Source organism: Nuphar pumila, chromosome 4, assembly GCF_984573655.1.
Source record: "Nuphar pumila chromosome 4, dmNupPumi1.hap1.1, whole genome shotgun sequence".
NCBI classification, from domain to species: Eukaryota; Viridiplantae; Streptophyta; class Magnoliopsida; order Nymphaeales; family Nymphaeaceae; genus Nuphar; species Nuphar pumila.
Genome location: NC_143252.1, coordinates 41,970,789 through 41,994,261, shown reverse-complemented (window position 1 = coordinate 41,994,261; position 23,473 = coordinate 41,970,789). Strand labels below are relative to the sequence as shown.

The following is a 23,473-nucleotide window of genomic DNA, read 5'->3' as shown; positions in this document are numbered from 1 at the left end:
AACCTGTGGATTATACAAAAAAAAAAAAGGAATTCTGACACCAAAGACCAGCCACAAATCTGTTTCTATCTAATACTGGAATGCTATTGGATCAAATGACAGACATTTACACGGAGCTCTTCTGTTTTTCTTTTTTCTACCTTGGTTATATATTTGGAGAACCCATCAGTCATATGCATGACAAAAACATGAACAATAGCACAATTTAATTACAAAGAGAATGGAAAGTAAAAGGCAGTCTAATAGCAAACAAAATCAACTTTGTTTACTAACCAACAATGGTCATTTGTTTAGAGGATCACGTCAGAGGCAACTCTGACGGTAACACCATCAGAGGCGCCTTCGATGTCATTCATCTTAAAAATGAATGACACCCATCAAAACAATGAACAAGCTCATTGTGAGCTGTTCATTTTAAACCATTCCGATGCCATTCATCCGAAATACGAATGGCATCAGAAAAAAGAGTGAGGCTCATCCAAGTGATGGGCATCTCATTCATACAGGTTTTGGATGTCGTTCATCTGAAGATCAACGGCATCAAACTATGACCTGATCCCATCTCATTTGTTTAGACGTTCAAGTTGATTTGAAGCAGAAGGCTTCTTTTCCTTCGCCGAGGTTCCACCTCTGACTCGGATCCATAAGTCTAAACAGACCATGACTTGATACTAACGAGACCCACCAAGTGCACCTGATAGGGTGAAACTTACGACAATCTGGTCTATGAACTTTACTTGCACAACCCAATATCAAATTTAATTTACACGCAACTTTAGCCAGGTAAAAAACCATAGTTATCAGGTTAAAAATTGGATGTGAGAAGCAATGACAAAGAGTGAACAGAGAATCCAGTATCCTAGAATGCTTTAATGGGTAAGGAATGAAGTGTTCATGATTCATGAAGCATAACAAGCTAGTAAGTAGCATTAAAAATTAAAAAATAAAAAATAAAACCTTTGTCTTCATTTAATCACATTTTCTACGGGAATATTATTTGCTACATTCGTGGCTAAGAACCCCTAGTTGGAACTCATATGTAGAGGTTTTGACAAAAGCTGACCTCATGGATGTGTTCAGCATGGTTACAGCAGTAAGAATCAATCCTTTGATCGTATTTGTTCGACATGAAAATATGACTTTTTTGAGGGTTGAAAAATCAGTACATTGTAGGCCGTTTATTTTTCAGGCTCAGGTTCATTATGTTCATTATGTTCACAACCTCACATTTTCTAATCGACTAGACACGATTGCAGCCTTAGAATAAGCAACCAGCATTCTGCACATATTGACACAAGCTAGCATCACACACATCATCATCCAGTGGACAGACAATCTTGAAAGTAATTTGACTAAGAGCTCCTAGATAAATATTCTTAATTGAGACACCATCCTTCCAAGGAATCTGTGATGCAGATCTTAACACCAGGAACAGCACATGGGTCAGCTATCCTAGGACAGAAATGCCCTCAAGAGTCCTTTAGAAACAGCTGCTCTCTCAGATGACCAAATATAGTGGGTGTGGAATATCATATCCAAACATAAGCAAGAAAATAACAGCATTTTCTTCAGGAACAGGAAGATCAACATGGTGCAATCAAAGCACACAGAGTACCTGCTTATTCACATTCCCTACTAATTCTACATGGCTTCTAGCAGTAACCTTTGTAAAGCCACCGAAAACAGCAACTAGATGAGTTCGATAACATTTTTAACTTATATCAAAGCATGCTTTAGTAACAGGAATCTAATTAAAACCCTCAAGATGCATTCATATAGTACTTTCACCAAATGATATAAATTAGTCATTGAAATATAAAGCCCAGACAAACCTTGGGACATCTGCAACAGTACACCTTAAAGTTTACTGAGAAAGAAAACTCCAAAGCCTCGAAGTTCCAACCAAACTCTACAAGCTAGCAAGACAAGTTCATCCCCACATATCTTGCTACTGAAGTAATCCATCATGCAGAGAGAACTGACGTAAAACAGCTAGACCTGATGGAATACTCGGATTACACAAATATATAACATTTTGTGCCACCTAAGAACTACCTGCTTTCAATGCATGGGAGGAGCACGAGGCCTCACTGGTGTCTTAGATGGGCTCACCCTGCACAGAATTCCGGATAGCAATCAAAGAAAATTAGAAAGGATTTGCACGGACCTCCAGATAGATCCATGATAGATAGAAGTTTTTATTTGAGTAGAAGCATAAAATGAGGTGTATTAATACCTTATAGGTAAGGAGCCCAAAATGACACCGCTACAGTTCAATGCATTAATAGCACTTTCAGCCTGAAAGAGGAAAATCCCACAAGCCATTAGTCTTTACGAGCTTTGGAAAAACAAATTATGTACAACCACAGTCAGGAAATAGAGGCTCTATGCCATTGATAATCAAATAGATATTCTCCAGATACAATACAGAAAATTTTGTGGGCAAGCATTACGAGGCCTTTTTCAAAATATATGAATGTCAGACTTTTCCTGAATCATTGACATAAGCATGTGGAAGAGATTCAACAAGCTCTCATGAATCTAGTTCGTCATAATGGAATTGCATTACTTGCACATTGTTAAACACTGATGATTCATGAAGATCATTTAATAGCTTTATTTCAAAGGACTGGCCAGAGCACTTTCTGGCAGACTGTGCAGAACAAATCATAATCAAACGTTTCAAAAAGATTACTATGGCTTTCCAGATGTCAGGAAGATGTAAAACTATATTGTTGACAATTATGGGTACACAATGAGACAAGTAGCTCAAGCTCAGCTAGGGCTTGGCTCAAGCTCTTTTCTTTAATAAACAAGCCAAGCTTGAGCCCTTGTTTGAGGCTCGCTTAGCGAAGCCAGCCGAGCTTGAGCTTGAACTTAGGCTTGTTAAATCTCTATAAAGCTCATTTGGACTGTTTTTTCTTTTTTAATAATGTGTGCATTCATATGGTCAACTCATATACTATCTCTGTCGCAAAAAAGACAAAAAAGTCCTATCCTAATGGGTGAGATGTCTTCATTTAAAGAATTGGAAGGCTCAAATCCCACCCCCTCTTTTAAAACAACAGCTTTCAAAAAAAAATATTTTTCATGAAATTACTCCAGCTTGAGCCCAACTGAGCCTAGCTTCAGCTCGCTTGAGCTTTACCCAAGCCAAGTTTGAACAAGGTCATTCAAGCTCGAGCTCAAACATGGATCACATAAAAAAAACCAAGCTTGAACATCAAAGGCTTGAGTCAAGATTGGTGCTTATGTAGCCCTAACAACAATGATGTTGGGATGATGCTTCCAAAAATGACATAAAGGGTGGATGTACGAGCGAAGAAGGGAAATACTGGTAAATTTGGTCTATTGAAAATACATGACCTGCATAATGGGATCAAATTATACTTGCATGCAACTACAGGGAACATGTAGCCTTTCATGGTATGTTACCTTGAAAACAACACTTCGGGACATGGATACGGTCATCTGGAAGTTAGCATGAAGTATGACAACAAAAGTTTCTGAGCACATGTACCCATAAGAGGGAATCAAAATCAATCAGTACGCAGACATAAAGGTGACAAGTGGATCTCAACTTAGGTAATGTGTGAAAGAAGGAAACCCTATCATCGACAGTGAGAGAGAGAGAGAGAGGTATTCCAGAAAAAGGGGGTTCAGTCCATCGTGACTGCCCTCTCATTCTATTAATAATAAAGATGTAAAACACTAGGGTACGAAAATACCCCTTAACAGAGTGTTAATTTACATTATACATGAACTGGGTCTGGACCCGATCCATTACATAAATGGATCGGGTCAGACATACATAATGAGGATAACGATAACTTCTTTTCAGCCTCCCTCAAGTTGTGCATGGTGTTGGACCATGAACAACTTGTTCTTCAGAAACCAAAATCTATCCTTTGTCAACCCTTTAGTGAGGATGTCAGCAACTTGTTCTTCAGTTGGCACATACATAGGCTCAATATCTTTGTCTTCAACCTTTTTCCTAATAAAATGTTGATCTATTTCAATGTGCTTTGCTCGACTATGGTGAATGGGATTGAATGACATGTTGATGGCACTTTGATTGTCACACAACAACAGTGACTGAGCAATCGGTTCTCCCATTTTTGTCAGGAGATGTCTTATCCATGTACCCTCGGCCGTGGCAGTGGCCATCGATCTGTATTCAGCCTCAGTGCTTGATCTAGCAACCGCCTTTTGTTTTCTACTGCTACAGAATACCAAGTTTGGCCCAATGAAGCTGCAATCGTTCGTCTGGATCACCCGCCCAATCAGCATCAGCATAAGTGACGATCTCATGGCCCCCGCCTGGATCTAATTCTTCCTTGTTTTTGTATACCAGCCCATCACCCACTGTACCCTTTAGGTAGTGAAGTATACGTTTGACTGCCTTCATATGTGACACACGAGGTTCATGCATAAACTGGGATACCTGATTAACCGAATATACTATGTCGGGTCTAGTAAAAATCAGGTATTGCAACATGCCAACTAAACTGCGATACTTAGTGGGATCTCCATATATATACCCTTCTTGTGAACTCAATTTCTGATGAATGACACTTGGAGTTGTTAACGGCTTACAATCTGTCATGCTTGCTCTGTCGAGAATGTCCAACGTATATTTGTGTTGAGTAAAGGTAAGTGTATCATTTTTGTTATCAACTTCTACCCCAAGAAAATATCGCAGCTCTCCCAAATCTTTCATCTTAAATCTCTGATTTAATAACTTCTTCACCTGCTCAATGTGACTTTTACAATTCCCTGTGATGATGATGTCATCTACATATATCAACAGAAGAGTAGTAACTCCTTGTTCATTGTGAATAAATAATGAGTGATCCAGAAGAGACCGAGAGAAGCCATGTCGTTGTATTTCTAGAGAAAAACTGTCGAACCAGGAACGGGAAGCTTGTTTCAAACCATAGAGTGCTCTCTTTAATTTGCATACATATTTTTTGGCGTCTCGTTCTGCATATCCAGTGGGTTGTTCCATGTAGACCTCTTCTTTTAAATCCCCGTACAAAAAAGCATTTTTTACATTCAGTTGGCTCAATGTCCATCCATGTTTAATGGCTAGGCTCAACACAATGCGAATGGTCCCCATTTTAACTACAGGACTAAAAGTTTCATCAAAATCTTGGCCTTCCTCTTGTGTGAATCCCTTGGCTACAAGTCGAGCCTTGTACCTTTCGATGCTCTCATCTGGTTTATATTTTATCTTGTACACCCATTTTGACCCAACAACATTTCTGTTCAGTGGTCTAGGTACAATCTCCCATGTCCCACATTCATGTAAGGCCTCCATTTCTTCATTCATTGCTTCTACCCATCTTCTAGAGCTCGCAACTTGATAGAACATGAGAGGCTCATCCTCTTTACTTATGGATGTCAAGAATAACTGAAAATCCAATGAAAAATTTGTATAACTTACCCACCTGTCAAGCGGATGTCGAATCCGTGAGGATCTTCTGATATCCATTTGCTGCGAAACGGATGATCCAGATGGATCCGTATTCGTACAAGGAATGAATGAGGGCTCTTTCTCCCGCCGGGTGTACACAATACCCTTATACCTTGTTGGCTCCAAGTCATATGTGACAGTTTCCTCCGTTTGAGTCTCATTGGCTGAATCCTCATGTGGCTCCTTCTGACTGCAATTTTCTGGATAGTCTACTTTACCATTGGAGAAGAGTTCTGAATTTAACCATGGGTAGTATACCTCAATGTTGGAGCTTGAGTTATCAGTATTCACCATAGTCGAATTAGTATCCTGATCAGCAAAGTTCATTTCATCGAAAATAACATTCCTTGATATTTTGACACGCTTACTCAGGGGATCATAACACCTGTACCCTTTGTAATCTTCTGCATATCCTATAAACCTGCATTTTAAAGCCTTATCTTGGAACTTGTGCCTGAGTGAGTTGTCAATGTGAACATAACAAACAGACCCAAACACACGTAATTCATGATAATCAAGTTGTATGCCCAAAAGAGAGAAGTATGGTGACTTATTTTCTAAGATACTCATGGGCAATCGATTTATCACATGAACTGTGGAGTGGAAGGCCTCAGTCCATAATGATACAGGGAGATTGCTCCCGTGCATCATGCTCATTGCAGTCTCAACAATATGTGATGCTTCCTCTCAGCAATCCCATTTTGTTGAGGTGTATGAGGGCAAGACACCCTTCTCTTTATCCCATTATGTTGAAGAAAATTAACAAAATCACTCGAGGAGAATTCACCTCCTCCATCACACTGGAAATTGAGAATGTTGGTAGAGAAATGATTTTGAACAAAAGAGTGAAATTTCTGGAACAATCCAAAGACTTCTGATTTGTGCTTCATAAAAAATATCCAAGTATAACGTGAGTAACTATCAATGAAAATAAGATAGTATTTACTGCCAGAAAAAGAAGTAATTGGAGCAAGACCCCAGACATCTGAACAAATGACCTCAAATGGCCTTGAAGCTCTTTTATTGATGGAAGCAAAAGGTAAAACACGACTCTTACATAGATGACAACTAGAACATTTTGTATCAACGACTTCGAAACTCAGACTGGACTTAGGAATAAGATTATTCAGGACAAGTTTTTCAATGAAATGGCGACCACAATGGCCAAGACGACTATGCCAAAGTCTTGGCTTATTACTTTCAAAAACAGTAAATATAAAATCAGAATCAAAAACTTGACGTTGGTGAGGCTTCAAGGATGAATAGTTGGAATGAATGGAGGAAGGATCTTCTTGAAAGATGTACATGTTGCCCCATCGTTTTCCTTCAGCGAATGTCCTCCTCGTGCGAAGATCCTTGACATAAACAGAAGAGGGAGTAAATTCAACTGAAGCATTAGCATCATCAACACGTTTTGAGACAGAAACAATGTTCTTTTGAATATTAGGAGCATGGATGACACTTGGAAGTTTAAGAGAGGACTTTGACATGTGTATAATGGCATTTCCAGTACGTGAGATTGCATGATGGGATTCATTTCCTGTGACTATGCTATTTTTTCCAACATAAGGTGTAAGAGTCAAGAGTTTACCTACATCACCTGTAACATGAGTAACTGCTCCGGAGTCGACATACCAAATTCCTTTGTCATTTTGCTTCATATTCAATCCTGCCAAGGCTGCCAACAACAACTCTTTTACTTCTCCATCCTTCCTATTCTCTGCTTGTGGAGCTTTCCCTTTTTTTTTAGGATTGAACCAACAATTTGCTTTAATGTGCCCTTTCTTGTTGCATAGGAAGCAGGTGGGAATGGGTCTTTGTCCCTGGATATTGGGTGTTGGAAGTATGCCACGACCTCCATAGTTATTTCTTCCTTGGCCTCCTTTTCCTCGAAAAGAACTTCCTCGTCCTCGACCATAACTCATTCTCATAGCCAACACATCTTGTGTTCCGGAATTCCCATGAGAGGCTTCAGATGATCCTTTCAGATTCATCTCATATTGCAATAATTTCGCACGAAGATCTTCAAACTTTGGAAGTTCTGGTAAACATAATAAGGTTATCGTCATAACATGATAGTCTGACCCCAATCCACTCAAGGTTTGTTGTACTTTATCTTTTTCACTGACAAGACACCCAACAACGGCCAACTGATCTGTGATGCCTTTCATTTTATTCAGGTATTCCATAATAGACATGGAATCTTTCTTCAGCATTTGAAATTCTCGCTTAAGAAACATAATTCTTGCCTCAGAAATTTGTGAATATGTTTGAACTAACGTATCCCACAGCTCATTTGCCGAACAATCATCAGGAAGAGCAATAAGGACCTGGTATGTTGATTCAGGTGCCGCCACACATGTTACGGGTAATGCGGGTAAGTTATCTCACTTATTGCCTTATTTTGAAAAAGGTAGTATAGTTACGGGAGATGGAACTTATCACTCCATTAGCCATACTGGCAATGCACATATCCCTATGTCAAAGTCCTCACTTCAATTGTCCAATGTCCTTCTTGCTCCTAATATTTAAAAGAACATTGTTTATGTAGCTAAACTTGTTGACGATATGAATTCTTCCGTCGAATTTACTCCCTCTTCTGTTTATGTTATGGATCTACGAACAAAGGAGACGTTCACTAAGGGGGAGCGACAATGAAACATGTACGTCTTCAAGGAGATTCCTTCAGTGTCTTCGCCCTCAGTCTCAGTCCTCCAGTTGAAGTCGTCCAAGCATTCTTCAGTGTCTTCGCCTTCAGAGTCTTTGTTTTTTCCTTCATTGGAAGTTTTTAATTCATCTCATTGTAATAAGCCAGATATTTGGCATAGTCGTTTGGGTCATTGTAGTCGAGGTTTCGTTGAAAATCTTGTATCTGATGGTCTCCTTCCAGAGTCTAGTTTATGTTCATTTTTTTATAATAATAATAAATATTCTTCATGCGAACTCTGCAAAAGCCATGTTCTTCCTTTTCATATTATAAATAAAAGAGCTTCAAATCCATTTGAGATTATTTGTTCCGATGTTTGGGGACCCGCACCTATTCCTTCTCTTTCTGGCAGTCGTTACTATGTTGTCTTTATTGATTCCTATTTCCGTTATACTTGGATATATTTCTTAAAACACAAGCATAAAGCTTTTCAAATATTTCGGGAATTCCATTCGATGGTCAAAACAAAGTTTGCTTGTGATATTGTGCATTTACAATGTGATGGTGGAGGAGAGTATTCATCGAACGAGTTTATTGCCTTTCTTCGAGATAAAGGAATAAGTCGACAGGTTTCTTGCCCTCATACTCCTCAACAAAATGGGGTTGCGGAGAGGAAACACAGGCATATTGTCGAGAGCGCGATGAGCATGTTACATGATAGCAATGTGCACGTTAGTCTCTGGACAGAAGTTTTTCACACATCTGTTCATATCATAAATCGTCTTCCTATGGCACTTTTGGATCGGAAATCTCCCTATTATACTTTATTTGGGCAACATCCCTCTTACGATGAGTTGTGTGTTTTTTGTTGTGTATGTTATGTACATATTGATTCATCTCTGTGAAATAAGTTTCAGGACAAGGTTGTCACGTGCAGATTTGTTGGGTATGCAGATGAATACAAAGGTTATCGATGCTATGACCCTACTACAAAACGTATTAGGACCTCCAGAAATGTTGTTTTTTACGAACAAAATTTTCAGGCCAATGACTCTGCAGCGTTGCCACCTCGAGAATTAGAAGTATATGATCCATGGATGAGCGCAGATCTTTTTGCTAATACAGGAGAAACATGTCAAACAAATTGTCCTTCCTGCGGCTTGAATAGGGAGTTGAATGACTCACAGATGCATGTTGAATTATCTCCAGTTGAGCCACCCCTAGTACAACGTTTCTCTGGACAAATATACACTAGACAGGACAAAGATACAGGGCCGAGGAATGTGGAAAGCATCGCCAATGATTCGGCTCAAAGGCCGTCACGCATTAAGCATCCTATTCAACGATGGGTGAGTTATGAGACCTTCTCCCTTGATTTCCAGTTGTTTATGTCTCAGGATGAACCCACTTGTTTTAATCAAGCTCTTCAATCCCGTCATTGGACTGAAGCTATGAATGAAGAAATGGAAGCTCTTTATGAATGTCAGACTTGGGAAATAGTCCCTCGGCCTGAAAGAAAGAATGTAGTTGGCTCAAAATGGGTTTATAAAATAAAGTATAAGCCTGAAGGAAGTATTGACAGATATAAGGCGCGACTTGTTGCTCGAGGATTCACACAACAATATGGTGAAGACTACGATGAAACTTTTAGTTCAGTAGTCAAAATGGGTATTATTCGTATCATCATATCCCTAGCAGTCGATTAAGGTTGGAGCCTTAGCCAGATGAATGTTAAAAATGCATTTTTGCATAGAACTTTAAAGTAAGAAGTGTATATGGAGCAACCATCGGGCTATGCCGAGAAGGATCCTACTGCCTGGGTGTGCAAACTAAGGAAATCTCTGTATGGGTTGAAACAGGCGTCCCGTTCCTGGTTTGAAAGTTTCTCTATGCAAATTCAGAGTTATGGTTTTAGAAGATGCTCTATGGATCACTCACTCTTTATTTACCAAAAGGCAGACATTGTTATACTTCTTATATATGTTGACGACATTGTGATCACTGGGAGCTCAGATAATCATGTGCAAGACGTGAAACAGTTTTTAATGAAAACTTTCAAGATGAAAGATTTAGGGGAGTTGCGGTACTTTCTTGGTGTGGAAGTTGACAGACAACAAGACACATTGACACTCATGCAACAAAAATACACTCATGACCTTCTGGAAAGAGCCGGGATGACGAATTGCAAACCAGTCAGCACTCCTAGTGTATTACATCAAAGGCTGAGCTCTGAAGATGGTCATCTTTGTGTCAACCCTACAACGTATAGAAGTCTTGTGGGGATGTTAGAGTACTTGACCTTTACCAGACCTGATATAGTTTATGCTGTCAATCAGGTATCCCAGTTTATGCATGCTCCAACGGAGGGTCATATGGAAGCTGTGAAGCGCATTCTACGCTATTTAAAATGAATTATAGGAGACGGACTTGTTTATCGCAAGAACGATAATCTGCATAGAGGACATGAACTCATCACTTATACGGACGCAGATTGGGCAGAGGATCCAGATAAGAGACGATCTGTCTCTGGATATTGTGTATATATTAGGCACAATTTAGTGTCCTGGAGCAGCAGAAAACAAAAGGCAGTGGCACGATCGAGTACAGAGGCTGAATACAGATCGATGGCTGCAGGCATGGCAGAAGCCACATGGATTAGACACTTATTGAGTGATCTTGGGGAGACAATTATTCGATCATTTCTTTTATGTGACAATCAAAGCGCAATAAACATTACATGTAATCCTATCCAGCATAGCAGAACGAAGCACATTGAGATTGATCAACATTTTATATGGCAGAAAGTCGAGATGAAGGAGATAGAACTACATCATGTTCGAACAGAAGATCAAGTGGCAGACCTGTTTACCAAGGGATTAACAGGACGTCAATTTTGGCTATTGAAGAGCAAGTTGTACATGCTCCAAAATCACGTACAACTTGAGGGAGGGTGTTAAAATACAGTTTGTTAAAATATAGTTTGCGTATGGATCTGGATCCAGATCCATACGCATGTTAAATGAAACACATGCTCATATAACCACATTAATGGCATACTTGTAATATCATTGTATATGTTTTACTTTATAATGTTTAGGGTTTTGGAGGTCGAGCAATTGAGTGTCGCCCCAACCATTGTGCATTCCTCTCTCTCTCTCTCTCTCTCTCTCTCTCTCTCTCCTTGTTTCCTGTGGAAGCTGAACCAGATACATATGAAAGCAAATCTGATAAGCTTAGGTTCCGGAACGGTACCCATAATAAAACCCCAAAGTTTCTTTCCTTTGAGATTATTTTCCATTGCCGATGCCCACATCATGTAATTTTTTCCATTGAGCTTGAAGGATAGGTCAATCTTTGCCTCCATGATGTTTTCAAGAAGTGAGAAGAGATCCACAAAATATGAAATACACGAACCACAGCTTTCCTTCAAGAATCGAGTGGCTCTGATACCATGTAATGAGATATTGCGGAAATATAAAGAGTGCTTATAAGCACTTACAACAATGAATAAAGGAGACAATATCACAAGTCCACTAAGGGACAATACAAGCACAAGCCTTTAAGAAGGCAACAATATAAAAAGCCTCTTTTTGAAAAGAGAGAGAGCTCTCAAGAATGAAAAATATACAAGGGGTTCACCCCTATTTATACAAGAGGGAGAGGAGATAAAGGAAGGCCTCAAAAGGAGATCCCAAAAGGGGGCTCCCATGGAGTCGTTGGGAGCCCCCAACGGTCACATTTGTGACCGTTGGGGGCTCCAACAACTCTATGGTTGGAGTCCCTTTTGGTCCTTAAAAAATACAAAAAAGAATTGTGAAAAATAAAAAAGAAAATTACATTTTAACAAAACTCAAAAATAGTTGTTTTCTAAAACAACTATGTGAAATTACAAAAATACCCCTATCGGGTATTGATGTAATATATATATATATATATATATATATATATATATATATATATATGAGGTACATTTTAACACTCCCATGTTGGTCATGTTTTTATTCCTATATCTGATTCAAAGTCTATGTCATTGTCAAATACCTTATATGTTCCCAATATAAAAGAAACTTTTATGTTTCTAAGCTTGTTAATGACATGAATTCCAGCAACATATTTACACCTGATTCTGTTTATGCAAGGGATCTTCTCATGAGGAAGACATTCGTTGAAGGAAAAAGGTGTGAAAATATGTATGTCATCAACGAGAGTCATATCAAGCCCGTGAAGTCGTCGGTAGAAGTCTGCCCCAAATTGAAATTGCTCCATTTGTCATCGTCCTCTTTTATTTATGTTTTCGTTGTTGATGAGTCCAATAAGCCTGAAATATGGCACAGTCGTTTAGCTCATTGTGGTAAACGGTTTGTAGAGCATCTTGGCTCGAATAATTTAATCCCTAAGTCTAGTCTTGGTACTTTTTTTGAAGGTCTCTTATGTCCTAGTTGTCAGGTATCGAAAAGTCATGTATTACCTTTTTTACCATCTGATAATAAAGCTTTCAAGCCTTTTGAAATTATACATTCATATGTTTAGGGGCATGCACCCAAAAATTCATTGTCTGGCAGCAAGTATTAAGTTATATTTACTGACGATCATTCACGTTTCACATGGATCTATTTCATGAAATGTAAATCTGAAGTTTTTAATATCGTCTGTAAATTGCATCGGTTTGTCAAAAATCAGTTCAATCTACCCTGTTAAAATATATGTAACTATATATATATAGATATATATAGATGAAGCTTGCTGCATATATATGTATTAAATCTGGAATTTCAGATGATAAAAAGGTTGACTCCAGAAGTAATTAACGCAAAATTAAGATTGGAGAATGGGATTTTTTATAAGATCTCACACCCTACAGACAACTCATTGGATCTCTCACATATCTGACTATCACCAGACCAGACATCGCTCATGTTGTTCACTCTGCTAGCCGATTTCAGCATGCTCCTACAACTGCGTACATGAGTGTCGTGCTCTGGGCCGTTCGATATATCAAAAACACCATAACTAAAGGGCTATTTTTATCCTTATCTTCTTCTTTGGATTTACTTGCTTATACTGATGCAGATTGGAGAGGTAACCCTAATGATAGAATCTCAACTACTGACTTCTGTGTCTTTTTAGGAAATTCCTTAATTGCTTGAAGATGCAAGAAGCAACAGAAAGTCTCGTTATCCTCAACTGAAGTTGAATACCGAGTTATGGCAACTACTACAATGAAACTTGTTTCGCTTCGAAGCTTTCTCAAAGATATGAGGGTTGACATTACAAGTGCTTCAAAACTATGTTGTGACAACAAAAGTGTCATCTATATTGTCAATAATCACACCTTCCACATATAGAGATAGACTGCCACTATGTTCGTGATGAGTACCTGCAAGGAACAGTTACTCTGCCATATGTCACTTCAGAATATCAGTTAGCGGATTTTTTCACTAAAGCTCTTCCTACTCCCCGCTTCACGTTTCTTCTTGGCAAACTTTTGGTCATCTCCCATAAAGTTTGAGGGGAGTGTTAAAATATATGTACCTATATATATATATAATACCCGATAGGGGTATTATCATCTTTTCACATAGTTGTTTTAGTAAACAACTATTTATTTTCTTTTATTTTTATCTTTATTTTTGTTTTTTGTTTTTTTTTTTTTGTTTTTTGTTTTTTGCTTTTTTATTTTTTATTTTTGTCTCAAAACCCAACCCAAAAAGGGCCCCACATAGAGTCATTGGGGGCTCCCAACGACTCTATGGGAGCCCCCTTTTGGCTCTTCTTTTGAGGCCCATTTTTGGTGTATAAATAGGAGTAAACCCCTTTGTATTCCATAAGCTCTAGAGCTCTCTCTTTCAATAAAGAGTATTTATTTTTAGTTTGTGTCTTTCTCAAGGCTTGTTTATGTTGTCCCATAGTGGACTTGGCTATTATCTCTCTTGTGTATTGGTCCATTGTGAATGCTTTAAGCATTCTTTAGTTTTTAGCATACTTCATTACATACCCATCATTAATTTTCAATGTGATGGAGGTGGAGAGTTCAATTCAAATGAATTCATTGCATATCTAAATCGCACAATTTCATATTCATATACACCTCAACAGAATGGTATTGCTGAAAAAAAAACATCCTCATATTGTAGAGAGTGGGCTGGCAATGATTCATGGAAGTAATATGCCCTTGCATTTATTGACGGAAGCTTTTCACTCTATTATGTTTGTGATAAACAAGCTCCCTATGAGAAAGCTGAAAAATAAGTCATGTTATATGGAAAACATCCAGCTTATAGTTAGTTAAAGGCTTGGGAATGCACATGTTATGTTTGCATAGACAAAGCAACGTGGACTAAGTTTGATGACAGAGCTCGTGTGCGTAGATTTGTGGGGTATGCAGAAAATTATAAGGGATATCGTTGCTATGATCCATCAAGTAAATGCATTTGAACATCTCGAAATATTGTTTTTTATGAAATGTTGTTCAAAAATGTGCCTAGGAACATGAACAATCATGTTGCAATTAAAAAGGCACACCCGAAAATAGAAGAATATCAGCCATGGTTGAATGAACAATTGTTTGCATTACATGAGAATGTATGGCCTCAACATAATGAATCGAGTGGGAATCAGCCAGGAAATCATGTCTAGACAGCTGATCTTGGGAATGACCAGTCTGCTACCGATTTTCAGAGGTATAAGGAAGGTATGGTATACAACAAAAAGGCGATAGCACAAGATGCAAGATCGATTAATGAGAATGCACAGCAAGTCCACAATCAGATACATGAGCTAAGAAGATCAAGCAAGATCCAACATTCTATAGATAGATGGGTAAGTTATGAGAACTTTTCTATAGATCATCAGATGTTTCTAGTTCAGATAAACAAGCATGATGAGCTAAAATCATATGCAAAAGCAGTTAGAAATAAAAGGTGGGTGAAAGCTATGAATGAAGAAATAAAGGTCTTCCATGAATGTCAAACATGAAAAATAGTACCAAGACCTAAAGACAAGAATGGCGTGAGGTCAAAGTGGTAAAAAAACAAGCTAGACAGGTCAATAGAGTGATACAAAGCTAGACTTGTGGTGAAGGGATACACCCAAGAGTCTGAATTGGACTCTGATGAAACATTTAGTCATGTGGTTAAAATGTGTACTATCAAGCTTATATTGTCCCTTGCAGTTGAATATGATTGGCCATTGAATCAACTTGATGTCAAAAATATTTTTCTACATAGAGATGTGAAGGAAGAAGTGTATATAGATGACTCAAATGCATATGTCTATAGGCTAAAAATAGCAATATATGGCCTAAAGTATGCATCAAGGTCCTGGTTTGAAACGTTCTCATTAGAAATCCAGAGATATGGTTTTTGAAGGTCTTCCCTTGATCACTCCTTATTTATTTTCAAGGAAAAGAATATGAAGACATTACTTATTATATATGTTGATGATATTATAATAAGAGGGAATTCTGAACACCACATTGAAGAAACTAAATGTCTACTTGCTAAGAAGTTTCAGATGAAGGATTTGGGGAAACTGAAATATTTTTTGGGTGTTGAAGTGGACAGGAATCGAGATGGCAGTTTAGTCCTGACACAACACAAATACACTATGAATTTGCTGGCCAAAAGAGACATGAAAGAATGTAAGCCCAATTCTACATCAAGTTAGGTGCATCAAAGATTAGGGAATTTAGAGAGAGAGCTTTATAGTGATCCCACCAAATATAGAAGCATAGTAGGTATGCTTCAATACCTAACCTTTACAAGGCCTGACATTGCATATATTGTTAATCATGTCTCACAGTTTATGCATGAGTTAAAGGTGAGTTGCATAGAAGCCACAAAGATAATATTATGATATATAAAGGGTACTATTGGGGACAAATTGATATATAAAAAGATGGGGCGAGAAGATATCTTGATGTTAATGGCATTCTCTAATGCAGATAGGGTTGGTGATCCGGATGAAAGGAGATCTATTTTTGGTTACTGTGTATACATTGGGAGAAATTTAATATCATAGAGCAACAAGAAGCAAAAGAGCAGTTGTTAGATTTAGTACTGAGGCAAGAATATAAAGCGATAGCAGCAATTACATCAAAATTTACATGGATGAGATTCTTGTTATCATAATTGGGAGAAAGATTGTCAAAGACTGTGTTGTTTTGTGACAATCAAAGTGCCATTAAAATATCATTAAATCTGACTCAGCAAGGCAGGACGAAACATATTAAGATGGATCAGCATTTTATCTAGCAAAAGATTGAAGATGGAGAGTTAGAGGCAAAATTTGTGGGCACAGAAAATTAAATAGTTGATTGTTTACAAAAGGATTGACAGCACAAAGATTTTGGTATCTTAAAAACAAGTTGTCCATTATGAAGACCATGTACAACTTGACGGAGGGTATTGGATAGTGTCCAAATCCAGATCACGTCAGACCAAAACCTAAGATCACGTTAGACCTGCATCACGTTAGACCCAGATCCAGATCACGTCAGACCTAGGTCATATATATGTTTAACTGCTTTATTTGTTTGGTTTGGTTTGCCCTTAATTAATGTATATGTTGTGTCTTGTATTAAAAGGGCATTATTGTAATCTGCCATCATGTTTCCTTATTATAAAAGGAGTCTCATAGGACATTCCCACATTGGGAAATGTGAGATATCAGAAATATCTGCCCTAAAACCTCTATTTTTTTCTTTATTCTCTGCGTGAAGAGGATCTGTTTCATATTGGATACAAATAATTTCATATAGATTGTTGTTGTGAACTTCTGACACTATGAGCATGGATTTGGAGAGGCCTAGGTGACCACTCTACAAAACATAATTTCTTTTGATTAAAATAAAACTAGATATAGCATATAATGAGTGATCAATAGCATATAATGAGTGATCAAATGCATAATAATGTCGTAAAAATAAATATAAAAAAATCATAAACGCATGTTCAGTTACTCAGTAACATGAAAATTTCAAAATAATGCAAAATGATGCAGAGTAGCATAAATGTCTACCAACTAGCAAGTAAGCTATACAAGTCCAAAAACGAAGTAGCCAAAACTAGGATACCAACAATCTAGCTTAGTTAGTCAACCCCATGACTAACTAGCATTATCCATCATCTGTGATCCATATCATGGAGGATCATGCTTGAGAGTTGAGACACAAGGAAACCCACACCCAACTCCTAAAACCAATGGTTTGCACCTGCCATGTCATGGAGGATCAAATGGAACTTGTAACTCAGATAGAAACAATCAATCAACCAACTCAAACTCTCGCTGTGCACAAACTCGTTACATTAAGTGGCATGGTTATCTTATACTTTGTTTTGTGGGTTAGTGACATTTTTACACGTCTTGGAAGGTGATGTTTGTCTTGAATGTGATATTAGGAGTACGTCATTAAAGAAAAGGAGAAACTAGAAAGATATTAGATGAATGCTTATGCTTTTCTGTTTACTTGTGTTCTTCTAATATCTTTTTTCCACCTTTTTCCCTATATAATTTCTTTACTTTTATAAATAATTTAAAATTTATTATGTATAAAAAAGAAAAATTCCGAGATATACTAGTTGTAAAAGGTTGTTAAAATGAGAATCAATATCATCATATCAGGTGCCAATGTTGCTCGCAATAAAAAATATGCATATCAATAAAGAAGAAAACCTCATAATTAGAGCTTGCAGTCAATTAGGACTTACGTGCACAAACTCAACGAACGCAATTCGTGTTGAGTGATGGTAATCTCCCAACAATCTCAGCTGATAAACCTAAGCACAAGAAACCAGTTTTAGCATCTTCTTTTTCAAAATCAAATGTATCAACGCAGACCAAAATTCTTAAGGTTTTGCAGGAACCAGCAGGCTCTAACCTCTCCACATATTGACTCGAAAAAAACTCTAACATCTGCTTGGGAGATCTGTATCAGTAAAACAAGGAATTAGAAAGTGATTGTAACTTCATATGTAAGAAAAATGGCTGCAGGTGATACATTCCACCTAACTTCACCTTCTTATCAATATTTGTACAATAAATAGTTCTCGCACACATCTCACGTTCATCTTCAGACTGTACAAAAATATCACAGTTAGCTGTTGAAGAACAAGAAAGGGAACCCGGATGTATCCACATATGGTAACTTTTACAAGTTATCCACATCACAGAACAGAGTAATCTCACCCTTGGCAGAAAAGTTGGGTTAACAGGTGCAATTGCAGTTTTTGAGGGAAGCACCCTTACTGGGTAGTATCCAAGCACAGTTCCAGCAAGGCTCAAAGCAGCCTTTGCACCTTCTGAAATTCCATGAACCCATGAATCAGAAGAATTATATCAACGATGATAAGTCTAATGCACCTTGTATCCAAACAAATTCATACCTTCATCAAAAAACTCAATAAAAGCAAAACGAAGAACCGAATTTGGATCACCACATACACGGCAGTCAACAACCTTCAACCAAAAACGCTAGGTGCTCAGGAAAAAAAAAGATACCACTATCCATTACCAAAACTAAGAATAACGCATGAGAAAAACAAGAACCAAAGCTAAAGCAATATACAGAAAAAACAAATTTGCATAAGCCTCACATGTCCACAGTGGCTGAAGAGAGCCGCAAGCTGCTCCTCCGTGACCTAGATAATCATAAAAAATGAAGTCAATCGTGAAAGATTCACATGTTCAATAAAAACAACCCAGATACTTATTTCCACACACCGACATGCCCAAAGATATCCAGCGAATAAAAAGAAAACAAAGAAGGGAAGAAGGGATGTCTAAAATTAGTAAAATCCTGAACAAAAAGTGATATCATTCCTGTTACAACTTACGCAAATAACAATTTTACAACCATAATTTTTTTTTCTCAAAACGGTAACTCTAAGTGAAAGTCACACCCACAGATGAACCAACTGAATGAAGAATGATAGTGGAAGAGCATACAAGCAATGCACAGGAATGCGATAAACTGTAAACTCCAATTTAGGCAAATGATCAAATTCTTAACAGGTTTCTCTAAAGCGCAACTGAAGAAAAAAACAAACAAAAAAGAAGTTTTCAAAGAGAATCAATCAAGCCATCGTAGAATTACCTGCTGATCGATATCAGAAACGTAAACCGTCCTCCGAATAACTTCTTCCCTCTGAGCCATACTTGTCCGACAGTTCATTCTCCGCTTCCCTTGATTATAGTTATTCTTCTTCTGGTCAGAATGGAAGCAACTATGAGCCATCAAATTCAGAAGAGAACCCCAGAAGTAAATTTTCCTTTTCTAGAAATCAAATTAATCAAATTGGTGATCTTCACCCCTCACCCTTCTATAGTTCCCATTGCCGAAGTTATTGCTCTGCAACACAAAATTATTCGCGAAGGGGACGCCAGAGCCTGGGACGAACTCCTCCGCCATCGGATTGAGCTTCGACAGAAGATCCTCGAGCTCCCTCATGCCCCGATTGAAGCCATCAATGGCACCAACGTCCCCATTCTCGCGCAACTCGTGGCCGTTGGATCGATGATGATGCCCACCCACGAGCGGCCCGTGCTGCAACCCCTGCATCCCATTCTTCAGCACCACCTCCGTCTTCTCCGCCTGCGGCAGCGGAGCTGGCGCCAACGGCCTCTGATGCACCTTCAACCTAAAGTCCCCATTCCGCAGCTGGCCGTGCCCTTGTGGCAGAGCCCCGCCCGTCTGGCCCAAACTGGAGAAATGCTTCTCCTTCTGCTGCTCGTGTTCGTTAGATGACGACGGCTCCACGGCAGCCGTCGACGACGACGATCCGACGCTCATCCCCAAATCCACGCCCGCATTCTCCACCACGGCCATGGTCCCGAGAGATCGACGGCCTCCTTTATTCCTCTTTCGAACCTCCTCCCCTCTATCTCCCCCTCCCCTTCGTCGATTAACACATTTCTCGCCTAGAAATGCACACAGAGCCGAAGAAAGGAAAGAAGAACCCTAGAATTGCCTTTGAGAAATGACTAGTCAGAATCATTACTTCTTCTTCACCATCGGAGACGTCATGGATCGACTTCCTCGCGAAGATGCGGAGAAGGAGAGGGGAATTAGGGGGGAATAAATCTCTCTCTTCTCTCTTCTTCTTCTTCTACAATAATTACTATTACCAAAATGGTTTATATATATTCGGAATGGTACTCTCTTTAAGCTTGCTTTATGCTAGTCATCATCCATATATATATATATATATATATATATATATATATATATATATATATATATATATATATATATATATATATATATATATATATATATATATATAGATAGAGAGAGAGAGAGCCGTGCTAAACCAATTTGGTGCTAAACCGCGTGCAGATTAGTTGGAAGGTTCGAGGTAGTCATGTAAACGGTCCGGATCGGATGTTGCCTAAACACATTTGGGTTCAGATTTGGATTTTGAGTGGAAAGTTTATACCAAATCTGCATTTTAAAAAGTAATCGGATTTGGATATCCATAAATCTGCATATGTGTGGGATTCGTTAGCAAAAAAGAACTATATCCACATCCTATTATAATTGGATATAGATTTGGTTTGACTAAATGAAACCCGATTAGATGGGATATAGTATAAAATTCGAACCGTTGACATCCCTAATTTGAAGGTTGGTGGAGTGTTCATTTGTTTCTTACCATGGATGGGTGTCATGTGTGTATTTTGTACATGGTGAAGGAGCAAAAGTATGGAATATGGGGCATGAAAAGTGTGCAAGGTGTAAACCATCGATGGCGTGTTGTGTTTGTTTGTCCATATGCGTTCCAGAAAGGACAGTTTTTTTTTTCGTTTTGTGGGGCTGTGGGGGTTGAATGTCATTAGTGGAGGGGGCAAGACTTAAACTCGAGTTAAATTGGTCATTATCATTGTTTAAGATTTTAGTATTTCTCTTAAATTCTTAACTTTGACCTTGGTAGTAAGTGCATTAACGAGTAATAAAATGCTTAGAGCAGTTTTTTTATCATAAGACCAGGAAAGCTAATGTTTTTGGGGAGGTTTAAGGATAGGACATAGATGCCACGATTTTTTTTATTTACAAAGAGGAACCAGGCCCAGAAACATAGAGCTAGCCAATGGCTCACACTGTTTTGACAGTGTAAAACTCTGTGGGCTTACCTCTTACCGCCGGGAGTCATCACTCTTCGACATGTGCAAGAGGTGATGCCCATGAGATTTGAACCTAGACAGCCTGCCTAGCTGCCTAGACTTCATCCCAATGCCCCCAAACCCCTTTGGGGCTGACATAGATGCCACATAAATAAGCAATTCTTTTATTTCTTTATGATATTATTTTCTTTTGTGGAAACAAAAATACCCCATGAAAACTGTTAATGGAAAAATGGAAATTATGTTGGGATGCTACAACAGTCTGACTAATTTCATAATGTGTGTTAATTGTAAGAATTCAAAACGGAAAATGATTATACTATGTGGCAAAAATGACACATTTTCAAAATATCCTACATTTTTAAAAACGGCCCAATCTTCAAATTCACAAATATCTGATTATAGCATGACCTTTTTCAACCTTCGCAAGAGCAAAATTTCTCAAATTTGCATGATATATCGGCACACTCTCCGTGTATTAAAAACTCTCACTAAATGGTAAAATTTGCAAGATTTTTTTTTTTTGACCATAACAAGCTTGCATAACTATACTTGCGAACTTCTTGTATCTCAAATATGCAAAAACTTTGAAAATATTTCAATACATTTACATATATAGTATGAAGTTTACGTAACAATATATGTAAACTTTTAGTGACTGAAATCATATAAACTTCACAAATATTTTACTAAATTGACATATGTAGTATGAAGATCATGAATACAACTTGTGGACATAAATAAACCACAAATACAGTATGTCCTTCGCAATTATAATACAAACTTCACGAATATAATTTGTTAACCTCTCTGTTAAGTAAATACTTCTTGAGGAGATCAACAAATGTATGCTTGATGGTCTAAATATAATATTGTGAATGTTAGGCTTGTCTTTATAAATACATCAAATGTTAGGTGCCCTTTTATAAATTATTATTATTATTATTATTATTATTATATGAGTAATGGGTTTGTGCTAAACTCATTTGGTGCTAAATCGTGTGCTGAATGGGTTTTTCAGCTTCTTCCGTGTTTTTTATGCTGTTCTGGCCCTATAAATGTGTTGGGGGCATGGTCAATTTACTAAGAATCCACACCTGAATCATGTGTTTTTGATGAAAAAACTGATGTTTGGAGCCTCAAAAATTTACAAAGAATTTGGAATGTTGATTTTTTGAACTTTATAAAAACCCACCCATGTATTGGAATCAAATGCTTGAAGAGCCGATTCTCATAAAATCAAGTGCATAGATCACACCTGTACGGTTAAAAATTAAAAATAAAATAAAATGAAAAAACCCCACTAAACTATTTAGCACCAAATGAGTATAACACTCACTCATCACTCGTGTGTATATATAATACCAGCATTGATAGGTGAGAATTAGCAGTGGTCACTACCGCCACTAATTGTGGGGGCGAAAAAACCACGCCCAATTGACAGAATTGTTATGTCCTACTATACACATATATATTCACAATGCATGCAGCAGTGTGAAGCATGTCTACGATGACCATGTGATTATTTTAATACATGATGATAAGCTTAACCAGCACGCTCACCATGTATGCTTTGATTAAACACTGGTAGTTTGTCTTCTTGCTAGTTACTCAACGCGGTTCTGTAAATAAAGCCGCTACATAAACTGGACCTGAAATTGGATGACTCGGTCCAAACCTTTAGTCTTATATAATTATATTGGGGATACAGCAAGTTGGAATCTTTCTTAACAATAAAAAAATTGTACTGCACAAGGTTGGCATGATTGAGAAAGTCAGACAATGAGCTCATATATTATATTTTAATAAACAAATGAACCATAACCATGTGCTTAGTTTAAAAGGGAATGGTTGCATTCTTGCCAATAAAAAAAAGGAAAAGCGTTTGTTGCTCTTTCAAAATTTTTATGAAGAATAATAGCGTAGGCAAGTTTGACAGCTATGAGTTTTCTTTAACATTTTATTTTTTTTTTATGATGAGAAACCGTTGCGGAAGCGAGAAAAAAAAAACAGGTGAGACCTACCGTCACCCTGCATTACATGGCCCACCTTTGAAAGCTAAGGACACACCCGTGCGCCAGCAGGGTTTGATCTGGGGTCATTTTATTCAATGAGCCATAACACACACGCATGATGTGTGACAAATTTCTAAAGTAACTTGGTTTTTTTTTTTCGTAAATTACAAAAACTGCCTCAGATTATCACATTTAAGCTTTTTTTTTTTTACCCCA

At 37.9% G+C, this 23,473-nt stretch overlaps 1 protein-coding gene across 1 annotated transcript; it reads right to left on the bottom strand.

The window, feature by feature from the left end:
* Positions 1-1,748: 1,748 nt before the first annotated feature.
* On the bottom strand, positions 1,749-20,231 carry LOC149840108 (polyadenylate-binding protein-interacting protein 12-like). Its single transcript, XM_090003040.1, has 10 exons — positions 19,438-20,231; positions 19,216-19,326; positions 18,716-18,760; positions 18,506-18,578; positions 18,309-18,421; positions 18,138-18,197; positions 18,001-18,048; positions 17,831-17,899; positions 2,237-2,298; positions 1,749-2,113 (listed from the first exon to the last, which is right to left on the bottom strand). The coding sequence occupies exons 1-10, from the start codon at positions 19,945-19,947 to the stop codon at positions 2,062-2,064; spliced, it is 1,143 nt and encodes a 380-aa protein (XP_089859166.1). The 5' UTR covers positions 19,948-20,231; the 3' UTR covers positions 1,749-2,061.
* Between the last annotated feature and the right edge of the window lie 3,242 nt (positions 20,232-23,473).